The sequence below is a fragment of the Rhincodon typus genome, chromosome 17 (assembly GCF_021869965.1).
Source record: "Rhincodon typus isolate 14 chromosome 17, sRhiTyp1.1, whole genome shotgun sequence".
Classification (NCBI taxonomy): domain Eukaryota; kingdom Metazoa; phylum Chordata; class Chondrichthyes; order Orectolobiformes; family Rhincodontidae; genus Rhincodon; species Rhincodon typus.
The window spans coordinates 19,108,262-19,123,536 of record NC_063348.1 but is presented as its reverse complement, the minus strand read 5'-3'; the positions used below and the strand labels follow the sequence as shown (position 1 = coordinate 19,123,536).

The following is a 15,275-nucleotide window of genomic DNA, read 5'->3' as shown; positions in this document are numbered from 1 at the left end:
CATTGCCTGAGCTTGCATTGCTCAGTGTTTTTTACTAGTTCCACCCAGATTGTTTCCCCAGGAGTTTGGATTGCAATCTTGGTTTTGCTAGCAATGCAAAGGTTCAGTTCAATTTCCCCCATTCACTTAGGGTGTGTATCTCAGAGAATACAAGCTTTGAAACTAGGGATTTCATTGCAACACAATAAAATATCTCGAGACTTCAAGGAGCATTTTAGATAATTTAAATCGATATGGAACAGTTAAGCTGAAGGTTGGTTAGTCTTTAAGAAGTCTTAAAAATTGGAAAAATGGCAGAAACGTACAGCGAGGGACCATCAGAGCTTACAATGTAGTCTGTTAGAAGTAAGGCCAACAATGCTGAAGCAGTTAAGAACAGGGATGTTCAAGGGATGGGGATTAGATGAACGCAAACATGTTGGGGAGTCATAGGGCTGGAGGTGTTTAAAGAGCAAGGGAGGGCTGATGCCAAGGGAAGGTTTGAAAAGAAGGAGAAGTTTAATACTGAAGTGTTGCTTGACCAAGAGCTAATGTAGATTGTGAACACATTTATTCATTTATGGCTGCAGTTCCTTTTATTTTGTTCATTTGTTCGTGTGCTTTTCTGCAGCTTTTAAAAGAGTTGTTGTTGTACCTGTTCTGTGAACTTATTAACTGCTTTTTTTAAAATGACTTTTTGATTCTGTATATTTTTCTATTAAATTTGAGTATGGGTTAATTTTTAGATCAAAGTATTTTTGCTTGAATAATAGAAGTTGTAATTCTTCCAAGGATTTTGATTTTCCACTACTGCAGGCTGAAACCAGTATGCTGTGCTGTAGTTGATGTCAGACCTTTTATTCAGTGTGAGAGTAATTGACAGCTCCATTGAGCAGTTTCCTGACCATTATGTCACAGCAACAAAAATTAAATCAGCCTGATTCGAACATGCATTGAAAAAAATGTGAAAATGAATTGCCCCAGGAGATAAATCCTGTGCTGCTGCTATGATTTCTCAGAATGACGTCAGAACTCATGAGTGCCAGCAGCTCTTCTGAGTTATGGGCCTTTCCCATCAGTGGAAGAATCTTAGTAATGCAGCATTACTACTGCAATTTCCTGTTCCGTGAAGGGAGAAGGATGCAGATCGTGAATTGAGTGGTGCAGATGTGGGATTGCTGCCTGTATGTAGTTTTACAACTACAGCAATAATGCTGTCAATTTATGTGGAACCTTAGTGTATACTTGCATAATTCGTCTGCAGCATATTGTAGGAAATTGCTAATCATCAACTGACGTACTTCTTAAGACTCCACTTGAATAGAAGCAGATATTATTGATGTTTTTACAGTGCAAGATACTATAATTCTTTTGAAACCAAGAAGCCAGTGTGCAGCACATGACTTAATTTGTAAGTAGGTTAATAATTTCTGGAAATTTTAAATGAAATTGTTTCATGTTGCATTTGTAGTACTTCGTCTGAGATCGAACCACAATATGTTCACTTCTCTACATTGTTAATTTGAGTACGTATCTGTATGTGATTATAATGCTTGAAATTAAATCACCAATCTTGATATAGTAAAACAATCAGAACTGCCACAAGAATATTTCTTGGTCTTTTTGTCTTTATTTGTATCAATTTGAGATATGTGAATGAACAGAAAATAACAAGTATGCATTGGACATAGTTCTGAGGTTTGATGTTGGGTGTAGCTGAGTAGTTTTTCAATTGCTATCATTCTTACCCTGGTATAGAGGATTTAAGAATAATTTGTTTGTCAATGTTGATATTACTCCCTTGAACAGCCGTATGAAGCTATGCTAACTGTGCTTATGATTTAACCCATGAATCCCTTTGAGGTACGGTAGTGTAAGTGACTATGTTATTGGACTTGTAATCAGTAGTCTGAATTAATGATTCAAAAACATGAGGTCAATGCCTACAATGTCAGCTGTTGCATTTAAATTTGGTTAATTAAATAAAATCTGGATTAAAATGTTAGCATCGGTAATGGAAATAATGACATTGTAGGATTGCTCTATCATTGATTTCTGCTCTCGTCTAGCATGATAGTTGGATTGCTAATGTTATAAGTGCATACACATACATTCTGATTTCTGTTTCTTGGGCTTGTGCTGAGTTGTGTTTTTTTTTGCTTTAAGAGCTGGACATGCTAATGGGCCAAAGGACCAGGATAAAATCACATAGCCAACTACCATGTGCAATTTGGCAGAAGCATGTTAGAAGTGGATTACGTACAAAGTTATCTGTAACAGCATATTGCACACTGAGCTGTTAAATCTATCTGATCTTTTCAATTAAACTGAATCCATGCTGTTTAATCTGTGTTACTTGTCAGTAACACAAGAAATATGACATGGTCGCAGTGGTGAGATTTTCTTAAGAAACAAAAGCTGCTATGTGAGCCTGGAAACTACAAGGGCCTCAGACAAGACTTGATGCAACTTCAACGCTGCTTCTACACAGGAACCCCAGAAAATAAAAATCACTTGATAAATAGTGAATACATAATTTGTGAAAAAAATCAAAGGAAACTCAACCCGCAGCTGAAACAGCACAGGGCAGATTAAAAAAAATTCAGGAGCAACATTGCTGAATCTTCTCACGGTGTGTCCATACAGTAGAAAGACTACTATAAATCCCCTAGATATCAGTAGGCTTTGCAAAAGACGGAGCATCAGAAAGATGACAACTAAATCCATGGGCATGAGTCAGAAAGGATTCCATCTGAGTTTAGGCTCTTCAAATAATAATGGAGCTGTGCTTTTTAGATTTAGCTGTTGCAGAACTTCTGTCTGCCTTTCTTTTTTTTTCTCCTTTGTTTTTGTTTTTCTTTTGCTCTTTTCTTTTTCCTTTTCGGTGAGTGCGGTCCCCTTCCTGGGCGGGGTGTTTCCACAGCAACCTGAGCAGTCTCCTTCCTGGAGTATCAGCAACAGTGGGAGTGGTCTCCTTCCCAGGGGTCAGCAGTGGCAGGTTCCTTTGATGAAATAGCGGTCCTGGAAGGTGGCGGTGGCAGCAGCATAAGCCAAAACGATGCACAGGCTGCGTCAGCACGTTGGGCCCAGTGTCGGGTTTGAGCCCAGTTTGGGATCCAGCGGCTGCATGGCTGAGATCTGCCCAGTGTGGGCTCATTGGCGGCGACGACGACGAGTGGAGGCAAGATGGTATTATGTGAAGACTCCGGGTACCCGAGTGTTTGCAGATTGAGGGACGGATTTCTTTTTCTGCCAGCAAGGACTCATGGCGGATGTGGGGTTGTGATCTGGATATTTCCTTTTCTTTTGGCTGTTCTTTTATTTCTGCTTCTGTTTTAATCCTATCTTTTGTATTCTAAGATGGCACCAGAGAGTGGCGAATTTATACACTTTTCATTGTACTCCTGTATTCCTGCACTTGAGTACACGTGACAATAAAAATCTAAATAAGGGAGCTGTGAAAATAAAGATAGCTACTGGAAATAAGGTTGTTGCACAGTCGACATTTCAAAATGACAAGGGAGATGTGGATAAGCTATGGGAAATGCTGGTAAATTGATTTCGTGTGCAAGTGAAGTTTGGAATTCAGCGCCTAAAGCTGATGTCTTGTGGGCAACAGCCACAGGATCAATAGAGCTGTTTGTCAGTTGGTGTTGTGATAAGCGCAAGAAGTGTGATTTTTACAGGCTGAGTAGATAATAGACATCCAAAGTCTAAATAAATCTCTCAGACCTTTTCACAAAGACCTCTTGGTGAAAAAGAACATTTGTGACATTGGTACATTGCTAAAAGATGGCAGAAAATATAAAACGATGTAGTCAGAAAACCGCATCTGCAAGCATGAGGTACAGTTATCAGTAGTTGAGACACTACTGATAAGAAAGCAGGTTATGGAGAAAGTGCAGTTTGTTACATATACTGTCAAACCATCCTGCAATCTTGGCAAGCTGCGGCAAGAAAGGACACTTGGCTCCAAAGATATATCCAGAGGCTACAATTGGATGCAGCCAAAAAAAAATTATGCATAGCAAGTTGGAGTGCACCAGCAACCTGCAGAAACACCAGCTATTACGATCCCAGCTGATGATACTGCTTGACAAGTCAGATCCCAGTATGAAACGTGATTTGATATATCATGTGTTTAATTATTTTTGTTTTGTTAGTTAACATGGTGGTTAGTTTAAGAACAGCTTTTTTCCCCGCTGCTATCAGACTTATCAATGGACCTGTTATATATTAGAGTTGATCTTTCTTTGCACCTTCTCTGTAGCTGTGACACTATGCTCTGCATTCTGTTCTATTACCCTGCTGTACTTACGTAAGGTATGATTTGTCTAGTTAGCGTGCAAAACAACACTTCACTGTATCTTTGTACATGTGATATAGTAAATCAAATCAAATCAAATCAAATCAAAGAGTCATATAGCACAGAAACAGGCTCTTTGGTCCAACTTGTCCACACTGACCAAGTTTCTTAAACTGAACTAGTCTCATTTTCCTGCATTAGGCCCATATCTTTCGAAATATTTACAATCCATTTACCTGTCCACATGTCTTTTAAATGTTGTAATTGTACTTGCCTCTACCACTTCTTATGGCAGCTTGTTCTACATACGTACCACCCTGTGCGTGAAAAAATTGCCTCTCAGGTCCCTTTTATATCTTGCCCCCTCGCCTTAAACCTATGCCCTCTAGTTTTGAACTCCCCCACCCTGGGGAAAAGACCTTGGCTATTCACCTTATCTATGCCCCTCAGATTTTATAAACTTCTATAAGATCACCCTTCAGCCTCCTATGCTCCTGGAAAAAATGTCCTAGCCTATCCAGTCTCTACTTACAACTCAAACTTTCTAGTCTTGGTAACATCCTTGTAAATCTTTTTTGTACTATTTCAGTTTAATGCCGTCCTTCCTATAGCAGGGTGACCAGAATTGTACGCAGTACTCCAAGTGTGGTCTTAACAATGTCTTGTACAGCTGTGACATGACATTCAAACTCGTATAGTCAATGCTTTGACCGATAAAGGCAAACATCTTCACCACCTTGTCTACTTGTGATGCCACTTTCAAGGAACAATGTATTTGCACCCCGAGATTTTTCTGTTCTAGAACACTCCCCATGGCCCAACCTTTAACTGTGCAAGTCCTGTCCTGGTTTGTCTTAATGAAATGGAATATCTCACATTTATCTGAATTAAACTCCATCTACCGTTCCTCAGCCCATTGATCCAGTTCACCATGATCCACTTGTACTCTTAGATAAACAACTTCACTGCCAACTATACCCTCAATTGTGGTGTCAGTGAAACATTTTTGCATGAGGATGTAGTTGTTCTTTAACAACAGTAAGTAATTTTTTGTTCAAAAGTGAGGAAACAAACCAAGCAAATAATTAAAAAGATTTTAATGCAAACGTTAACACAAAGTTTCAACTTGTTTCCCAACACAATCCATTAGATACTCACATTTAGAGCAATTATACTCTTATTTCAACTTTAAGTTTCTTCTTAACTGACTCCTTCCGTTTGCTGTTTCTTGAAATGAAGAGAGCATTCTATGCTTGTTCTACAAGTCTGATGGCTTAAACAACTCAATTCTAACAACCTGAAGATTTTTATCCCAAACTCTCCTGGCTTTGACTTCACAAGCTACTCAAAAAAAATACTGTCACTACAGTAACGTCTTTCCTCTGAAGCGAGCTGAGCTAAACCCTGCTAAGAGAGAAACTAAAAAATGTGCTTCTGAACTTAACTTTTATTTCTTCTCAACTAAAACACTGGTGTTTTCTGCTCTGAAATAAAAAAAAATAGTTTTATGTATTTCCAGTACCTGCCATAAACCCAAAAATGTAGATATCTTATTCCATTAATCCCATGGTCACGGTTCTCCCATGTCTTTGATTGCAGTCACATGCCTTCTTAGAGCTTGCTTTATTCAGTAAGCAAGCAGGGAAACTGCAATATTTTATACATTCAGAATCAAGTACGGCTTAGCACAAATGAAATACTCAGTCTTAATTTATATCTTCTTTTATACACAGAGACAGGTTGTCACAGATTAAAACAATGGTTCTCAATTTCTCTTGGTTGAAGGGTCCCTTTTCCAGATGACAATGTATTTTCTGTCTACATCAATATTGTAATAATATGAAAGTTGTACATGTAAAGAGTGTTTTGATAATGCTTTAAAGATGACAGGTTTTTCAGATACAGCCATCTGTGAGATGGGTGTGCTTGCTGTTCATGGCAGTATCTGTGTATTTGCACCTGATGTTTGACAGTGACACTTTGTAAACTATTCACTTGCTGCCAATGAGGCCTGCACTGCACTTTTATTGCTGCCATAACAATGAAATGATGCTTCACAAATCTACATTATTTGGTGATTCTGGATACTTTGCAGCAATGGGTGACCAAACTGGTGTCATATAGATTTCTGAAACTGATTTTGGTGAGCAGTTTCACTAGCTCCTTTACTGTTTTTCCTCTTGGGCAAGAGGGTGACATAGCAAATACGAAAAACTGTTCTCTAACAGTCGTGTATATCTGGTTCATATTCTCAAAATGAACACCACACTACTGTGCCCATGTTGCAATATGAAATAAGATCCTTTCTTTCCAACATTCGACTGTCTGTCTGCATCCAGAAACTCATCAGTGGCAGGAGGCCACTTGAACCTTCATTTCTCAGCTGACTTCTTCAAATCTTAATTTTCTTCTTAACTGCTGTGATCTGGTTACTCACTTTGAGTATGATTATGTTGCCCCCTTATATTGATAAATTCTGTGTATTTAGCAGGTCAAAAATGTCAGCAAAGCATGTAGGTTTTGCAATCCATATTGGTCAAAGTGTTGTCAGTTAATGCAAGATAATGCACTAAAAGACATCCCAGAATTACAAAGCTCAGAAACTAGGACTCTGCAAGATCGCCAATGTGCCTCTGCGTAAAACAACATTTTTTAATGTTCTTCACCAATTTCTGAGTACAGCTTTGCAAACAGTTGCAAATTCATGAGTTTTGACTTACAAAATTCCCAGCTGTGACAGCTGCATTTAACACAGTATGTAATTTTGGTAGCATTCTTTTTGAACCAAAGGTTCAGCAAGGCGGCACACAATGTGTTAGAATTATATATGAGTTTTCTGCTCTTATTCTTGTAACAGCCACACTCCTATTGCCTAGCACAGTGGCAGAAATATATGCAAATAGTACAAAATTCTCCTATTTAAGCAATTTGAATTCCATGAAATTATTCACTAGCTTTTTCTAAGCTGGTTGTTCTGGTCATGCCTTTTCTTAAAAAAAAAACTTCTAAAAAATTTTATTTTGGAAAATTAGCGACTAGAAACTAATAAATGTGTTGCGTGATCAGCATTAGTAATCCCATTGAAGTGAATTACAAACTGTTCATACTCAAGAAGCTTTTTTGTGAATTGACATTTATATCTGCATTATGTATGGCTCTGGTAGTACTCGTGTCTTTTCAGTCGGAAGATTGTGGGTTCAAGTCCTACTCCATTATGAAGTAAAGTAATAATATGGCCATTGAGTCCATCATCTCTCTGCCAACTATCTTCAAAAGCAGCTGGTTTCACTTCTCCTCCTTTCTCTAGAATATTGCATATTTTTCCCTCCACAAATGATTATTCAATTTGCCTTCGAAAGCCACCTTAATCTTATGCTGTGCATTCCAGATCCTAACCGCTTCTAATGTTGAAGAGTTTTGTTCATGTTGCTTTCGGTTCTAGATATTTTCCGAGTAAACTTGTTCAGAGATGTTATTACACACCTCTGGAGCAGGTGGGACTTGAACTCAGATCTCCTGGCTCAGAGATAAGAGCATTATTACTGCACAACAAGAGCCTTTTGCCTTTGGTTCTGTTGCCAATCAACTTAATTGGTGTCCTCTGGCTCTCAATCTTTCCACCAATGGGACCAGTTTATCCATCTACTTTGTCCAGACCCCCCGTTGATTTCAAACACCCCTTCTCCATTTAGTCTGTGTAACCGAAGTCCATCACGTGAATCATGATATAATCGATCACATAGGAACATGGGAATGGGAGTAGGCCGTTCAGCCCCTTGAGACTATTCCACCATTCAGTATGATCATGGCTGATCTGTGGCCTAACTCTATACACCTACCTTTGGTCCATATCCCTCAATATCTTTGCTGAACAAAAATTTATCTATCTCAGATTTAAAATTGCCACCTGATCTTGCATCCACTGCAGCATGCGGAGGAGAGTTCCAAACCTCTGCCACCCTTAGTGTGTAGAAGTGCTTTTTAACATCTCTTCTGAAAAGTCTGCCCTTAATTCTCAGACTATGCTCCCTAATTGTAGAATCCCCAACTAGTTGAAATAGTTTATCTACTCTCTGACATCAGTTATTGAGAAGACAGCAGCCAAGAATGACCATTTGAAGAGACAGGTCTGAGATACAATGTGCTGTATTTGACAATTTATTGTGTGCAGAAGTAAATAAAGAAGCATAATTTTATGTAAAGAAATGTTGAACTCTCCTTAGAGATAAGGAGCAAGCAGTCACAGGGACACTATATGTGCAGGCACTTACAGCCTGAGAAATTTCAGACGGCTAAGAGTATTGGCTTAATGCACATCACCCCTTGAACCATTATTGTAAATCATTTCTACATCCACTCTAATGCCTCACGTTCTTTTTGATGTGTGAAGTCTAGACTTGGAGACAAACTCCAGTTTAGACCAAGTCTGCTTTTTATAAATGTTCTTAATAATTATCTTGTTTTTTCGGTCTGCTTCTGGACCCTTTTAGAATTCTATCCTTTGGTTTTATGTTGCTTCCTCATTTATTTCACCAAAATGTCATTTCGCACTTTGCATCAAATTTAATTTGTCAAATATCTGTCCATTCCATCAGTCTTTGTTCTCCTGCATTTTATCACACTTCCTAATGCTTTCAATTCTTGTATTGTCCTCAAGTTTTAAAATTGTGCCCTATGGATGCAAGTCCAGGTAATGAATATATAGTCAAGCAACAATCTTAACATTAACCTATGGGTAGCTCCACTGTATACCTTTCTCCTGTTTGTGGAAAAAGAATGTGATTCTTTACTATCGTCTGTTTTCTGTCACTCCGCTGACTTGTTGATGGACAGGCACTGTCTTTTTTTTTAATCCATGACTTTTAACTTTGCTGACAAGCTTGTTATGTGGCACAAAATCTAGATTGCCACTCCAATATAGTACTGATTATCTTTCAGAGGAACCATTAAATGGAGACTTATTCTGCTCTCTTAGCTGAATGTAAAAGATCTCATGGCAGTACTTTGAAGAAGACCTGAGTCCAAGCCAATGTTTTTCCCTCAATCAGCATCAACTAAACATACTATCAGGTTAGCACATTACTGTGTCGTGGAAGTTGCTGTAAATCAACTCGATCGTTGCATTTCCTACATTAGAATAATGACTACGCTTCAAAACACTGCTCGGCTGTAAAATGTATTGCATTGTCTGGTGATCATGATATGTGCTATATAAATGCAAACCCTTCTTTACTCTTGCAAGATTCATAATTTTACTTGTCATTCGAAGGCAGTATGACCTTCACCTTTTCTGCTGCATCCTTCCTTGCAATCACTTTTTATATTTCTGTGGCAGCTGGAAGAATTATCTTCACTTTAATAGTATTGGCTTTCTTGCTTTTAAAAGCTGGAATGAAAAGCTGGCCTTCCCATGGAAGGCTAACTTGTCTTGCCTTTGAGATGACCAGGAGCAACAGGCTTTATTTTACTGCACATTCCCCAGATGCACAACAGCAATTTAAGCTCTCATCATACAGTTTCACTCCCCCTAGTCCATAGACTAAGGCTGACTGAAGTTTAGAACCTCTAGATTATCTAAATCTTCTGAATCATGTTCTAGTTTAGATTTTTAGATAATCTACATGTTCTAAATTGTGTTCTAACGCGCAGGTAAATTTTTATCAGCTACAGTAACCAAATCTTCTTATTTATTTTGTTTGGCCACTGTCCATGCCAACAGGAAATAGTGTAGGACTAAATTCAAGTTAGTTACATGTGACTGGAACGTTCTCTTGATCTTGTTTCATTGATGGATGTTGTGCGACAACTGGATGAGAATTATGCCAGTCGTTACTGCCCTTTGCGATTTGAGATTTTCCAGTGTATGCTTATAAGAGCAAAAGGCAGTCACTACAATAGCACTTTAACCCACTGACTCGCAAATGTGCTGTTTATGACTGCCCCTATTTAATGGACCCTGGGAGAGTATCAGCAGACTTGCTTTGCGAAGTACTTGCTTATTTATAGATCAAAATCTTAAATCAGTTTTCAGATTTCTCATAGATTCAGATTTCCAGCATGTGGGGTATTTTGGTTTTATTAAATTTCTTACATCCAGCTCGCTTTCTAATGGTCCATTTCAATAAACCTATTGGGCTTATTCTTGCGTGAACATGTGTTATATTTAGGATGCTGCTTAGTATATTTAACCTCCAAAGGAGAGGTGCTGTCTGCTTCCAATTTGAAGTGAAACGAAATGATAACATTTCTCTCTCATGAAGGGGAATTGTAACAGTTGCTATTTTGACCTATTGCAATACTTCTATCTTGGGCCTCAGACACAGCTGCTGGATGAAAATATTATTTACCTGTATTTCTTTCAATCTTGAATGTTGTATTTGTTGTTTACAATGCCATCTTCTTTACATCAGAAAAATGAAACCGTGACTATGACCTGCGACCCCCATGGTCCTAGTTTTACTGCAATGCTCTGTTATGCTGCCCCTCTGACCTTTTGCTTCTACATTCTCCAGTAAGGCTAACTGCACACTTTAGGGACAGCACCTTGTCTTTCTACTTGTTGCACACTATGAAACCCCCACCACTGCAGCTTTAACATTGACACAACTTCAGATCTTACCCAAGATGCTATCTTCCAGCAATGTTTGTTAGTTTTTGGGATAGGTTCACAGCACTTCCAGTGTCTGGGGATTTGAGAAGGTTGTGGGTTGGTGCTTAGGATAGGAATTTCTGTATTGATACATGCTAGAGGATGGGTCATCTATACCCTGTGTAATAACATACCTTTAAAGCCTTTTAATTCCACCACATTAACCATAAAAATCTCTGATATTCACATTTTAGTTCTGATTTCTCACCTTGTGGCTGCTTTTGTGTTATGCTACAGATTACGTAATTAACCTTCTGTTCACATTACAAGGTTGAAAATGCATTCTCCTTGATGCTAGAGTTGCATCACTTTAATGTTGTTTCAGTGGAACTTTTTTGGACTTAAAATAATTCTTGATCTTCCTTACTTTAGCCCTTAACGTTGTTAATGAATGTGATTTTAATTGTTCTGATTAATTATTCTTTATCTTTTTTGCAAAAGAAAGTAATAGAAACATTTCTTTATTAGTTGATAGGAAATAGATATTAAAGGAAATAAGTTCTGAAATGTTAGGACTTAAAATAGGGACACGGTTCCTGAAAAAATCAGCAGAGCAATTAATCACTTCTCAGAATTTTTTCTGAACTGCAGTTTTTCACTTTCCCTTCAGATAGCCAGTCTAGTTGAATCATGATGATATTAACATTTTGTTTTTTTTTTTGAAACCATGAACCAACACGAAGTAGACACTTTAATTAGTGGAAGCCTAGAAAATGTAGAGCACTGAAGGAGGCCTTTCTGTCCATCGTAATTGCCAGTTGGAAAAGGTAAAAGCCCAGTTCTTTCTGTATTGTCAAATATGTGTGTCGAACTGTCTCTGAATTCCTGACACACTGGAAAGCTTTTAATCACCGGGGAGTTTGACCTTCCAGGGAGAATTACCCAGTCTCTGGATCCTTTCGAGGAAGTCCCCAACTCTGAGCTAGAGTTGGATACTTGAGAGTGTTCTGATTCACCTGGATAACGAGTAAAAGTCAGAGAAATTAAAACTTGCTGTGAATACTGGTTAACTATGAAACTGAACTCCGACTCACCACTGGACCTCCGGTCACTCTCATCACCTCCTACCTATCATTCTCCTATCCCAAATGAACACCCAAAATAGGGATTCCAACCCAGATGGGAAGACTTAGACCATGAAGCCTAAACCCTCTTTATAGCTATTGATCTGCAGCCTTGTAGATTACAGCTTTTCAAGTGCATTTCAAAGTATTTTCAAAGTGGTAAGGGTTTTTGCTTCTAACATCCTTTCATGGAATAGGTTCTCAAACCCAACACCGTCTGGGTAAAAATAATTTTCTGCGACTTTTCTCTAATTCTGCTTCTGAAATTACTTTAGATCCATGCCCGCGGTTATCGACCTCTCCGCTAAAGGATATGTGCCCTTTCTATCCATTCTATTAATGCCTCTCAATTTGATAAATGTCTGATAGTCTTCCTTCAGTTTGGCCTGTTACAAAGAAAATAATTCCAGCCTATCTAATCTTTCCTCAGACCTAAAATACTCCTTCCAAGCCAATGTCATCTTAAACCTCTGTATTCTCTTTAGCACAATCATATCGTTCCTGTAATGCAATGATCAGAACGATACACATTACATGATTCATAATACTGTGGTCTTTATGTGGTTTTATGCAGTTCTGCCATAATCTCCCTGATCTTACTTTCCTCATTAGCAGAGACATGTAATGTATCTTGTAAGTCGTCTTAACCATCTCACCAACCTTTTAGTTGTGAAGATCTTTGGCATAGATTCAAGCCCCACAGTTCCTCTACACTTCTTAATTATTTTCCATTCCCTAACCTTGTTTGTCCTCAAGTGGGTTATGTCTCACTATTCTGGATTGAAACCTATTTGCTGCTTTAATACCTTAAAATGATGAAATGGTGATGTGCACCCCAGATGGTGTGCAACTTGAAGAACATAAGCGTGATGTTTCCATGTACATGGTGTCCAAGACTTTCTAGGCGATTGAAGTTATGGGTTCAAAACTTAGGAATTGACATGTGACATAAGGCTAGCACAAATTTGTAGACACAGTACATTTGTGGAGAGAGTGGACGGGATGCCATAACAGTGTGTCTTTTCGTTGAAGATGCCAGGCTTCGTGAAAGCTATTGCAGGTTTTAGTCTATTTTAGTGAATGAGGAGGCCCACTTATTAATGCGATTGTTCCAGTTGAGTTTCTGATCAATAGAGACATGCAGGATTTTGATGGGTGGACGTTTAGACAAGAACAGCTCAATTACAGTAAAATGTAAAAATGCTGGTGTTAAAAAGATGAACATTGCCTGTTTAATCAAAGAATAAACAAAATATTGCTCTGGTTCGCATCAGTTCAGTGCTGAGAAAGGAGTGGAAATCTGATTGAAGGGATTTAATTGGATATAATGAGCACAGATTTGTCCCATATTTGTCACCATATTCCTACATTCTGAAGAGGGATAAATTGTAGATAACCTAACTGGCAAGGACAGATGATTTAAGTGTGCTGATAATTTTTGAAAGGTGGTGATGCTGTTAAATAGAATACAGAATAGAAATAGAACACACTACATTTAATAAGAGGTAACAGTGCTACAATTCAGAGATCAGTTAGCAAGTTTGTTTTCTCTTATTGTATTTTAACCTGAAGTGCTTCAAAAACTCAGCCCTGAAAGCAATTGTTTTCCCTCCAATGCCTCACTTCATATCTGACCCTTGACAATGAGTATGGGAAAGTGATGGGACCAAACCTGACTCTCTCCTCTGCCACATGCATTCATATTTACAGCAGGGCTCACTTGGTGCCCAGTAAGAACATTAATTGACTGATTTTCTTCTATATTTCCTTCAGTTTGGTAGCAGCAAGGCAAAATTGTGTTTATGCATCAGCATTCCAGGTAGGATTTCTGAACAAGACAGAGATTGAATTTGAAATCTTCCTGGTCTCTTGCATATTTTTACATTCGGCAACCCAGTAAATAACAGTCTTGAGAGAGCCGTCTTTGGAATGTATTTTGCAATGTCATTCTTTGCTTCTCTTCAGTGCATGACATTGAGAATTTAGTGTTTGTTTTCATGACAGAGACATTTTCTGGACCTAGTCAAGACCAAGATTATGGGTACCTCTGTGCTACTAAACTCAGGACTTTGCCCAGGTCCCTTTAGATTAGTTGTTGGTGATCTCGTTAACTGATGAATATGACCTATTTCATTAAGTTTACTTGTATTTTCTCTTTCGTGGAGACATGTATGTGACAAAGTTTTTAAAAAAAAAAAGCCTTGGGACAAATAGAAAAATTGAAAACAAAGGAATTATAGCATACAACTGTTTTGATCATTATTAAAGGTAGACTTTTTCTTTGTGATGGGATTTCACAATTGTCTTGAACTTTATTTTTGGTATTATTTAATAAATTGATCAGTTTAAAGATTGTAGCTTTTCATATTCCTGGTATGTGAGACTCAGTGCAGACTAGCATTTCCTTCAACGTCACACAGGTGTACTATCATTTAATATATTTTAGTGGTATTCTGCAAGGTTCCATGCTTACCCTCAACAATTCTTCAAAAATTTACCATATTTATTTACTTAGATCATCTGGTAGGAAGCTATATATCCACATTTGCCTATGATACAAAGGTAGGCAGGATTGTAAGCAATCAAAATTGCAAATATATATTACAATGTACATAATATATGCACTATAGATATAACATTACAAATATATATTGGATTAAGACAAAACTGTAAAATTGATTTCAATGTAAGCAAATATGAGATTCACCGTTTTGATGGTGAGAAACTAGAAACTAGCAGTCCAAACTTGGTGGGAGGTTGACGATGTAAAATGAATGGTGTGATCCAGGTATATAGATTATTAAGATACCATGAACAGGTACAGAAAATAATCAAAGTTGTGAATGGAATATTGGCCTTTCAATCTAGAGGGATGGAAATAAAGTGGTAGGACTCATGTTTCAGTTATGTAAAGTTCTAGTTAAACTGCACCTGGCATTCTATGAACATTTCTGAACACCGCAGTTTAGGAAGGAACTTTTAATCTTGGAGCGTGTGCATTTTAGGGTTACTAGCATACATTGGAATGCAAAGAGTTAAATCAAGAATTGGACTTCCTGAATATAAATGCTTAAGTGCTGATTTGATTGGAATTTTCAAGATGTTAGGGAGAATGATTAAAGTGAATAAGGAGAGCTACATCCACTGTTTAGGAGTTGGGGCAATTTATAAATGAGAACCAATGCTTTCAAGAGTGAAATTAGAAAATACACTGCATAGAAGGGTGCTTCAGTTGGGAATTCTCCTCTGCAAACACTAATTGGTACTTGATCAGTTG

At 37.9% G+C, this 15,275-nt stretch overlaps 1 protein-coding gene across 1 annotated transcript in view; it reads left to right on the top strand.

Annotated features, from left to right (window-relative positions):
- Window positions 1–3,037: 3,037 nt before the first annotated feature.
- The window catches only part of LOC109915092 (diacylglycerol lipase-alpha-like), a 171,269-nt gene continuing 159,031 nt past the window's right edge, over window positions 3,038–15,275 (top strand). Inside the window, exon 1 of the mRNA XM_048607312.1 lies at window positions 3,038–3,168. Within this exon, the coding sequence (XP_048463269.1) occupies window positions 3,038–3,168 (131 nt within the window). The remainder of the gene's footprint in view (window positions 3,169–15,275) is intronic.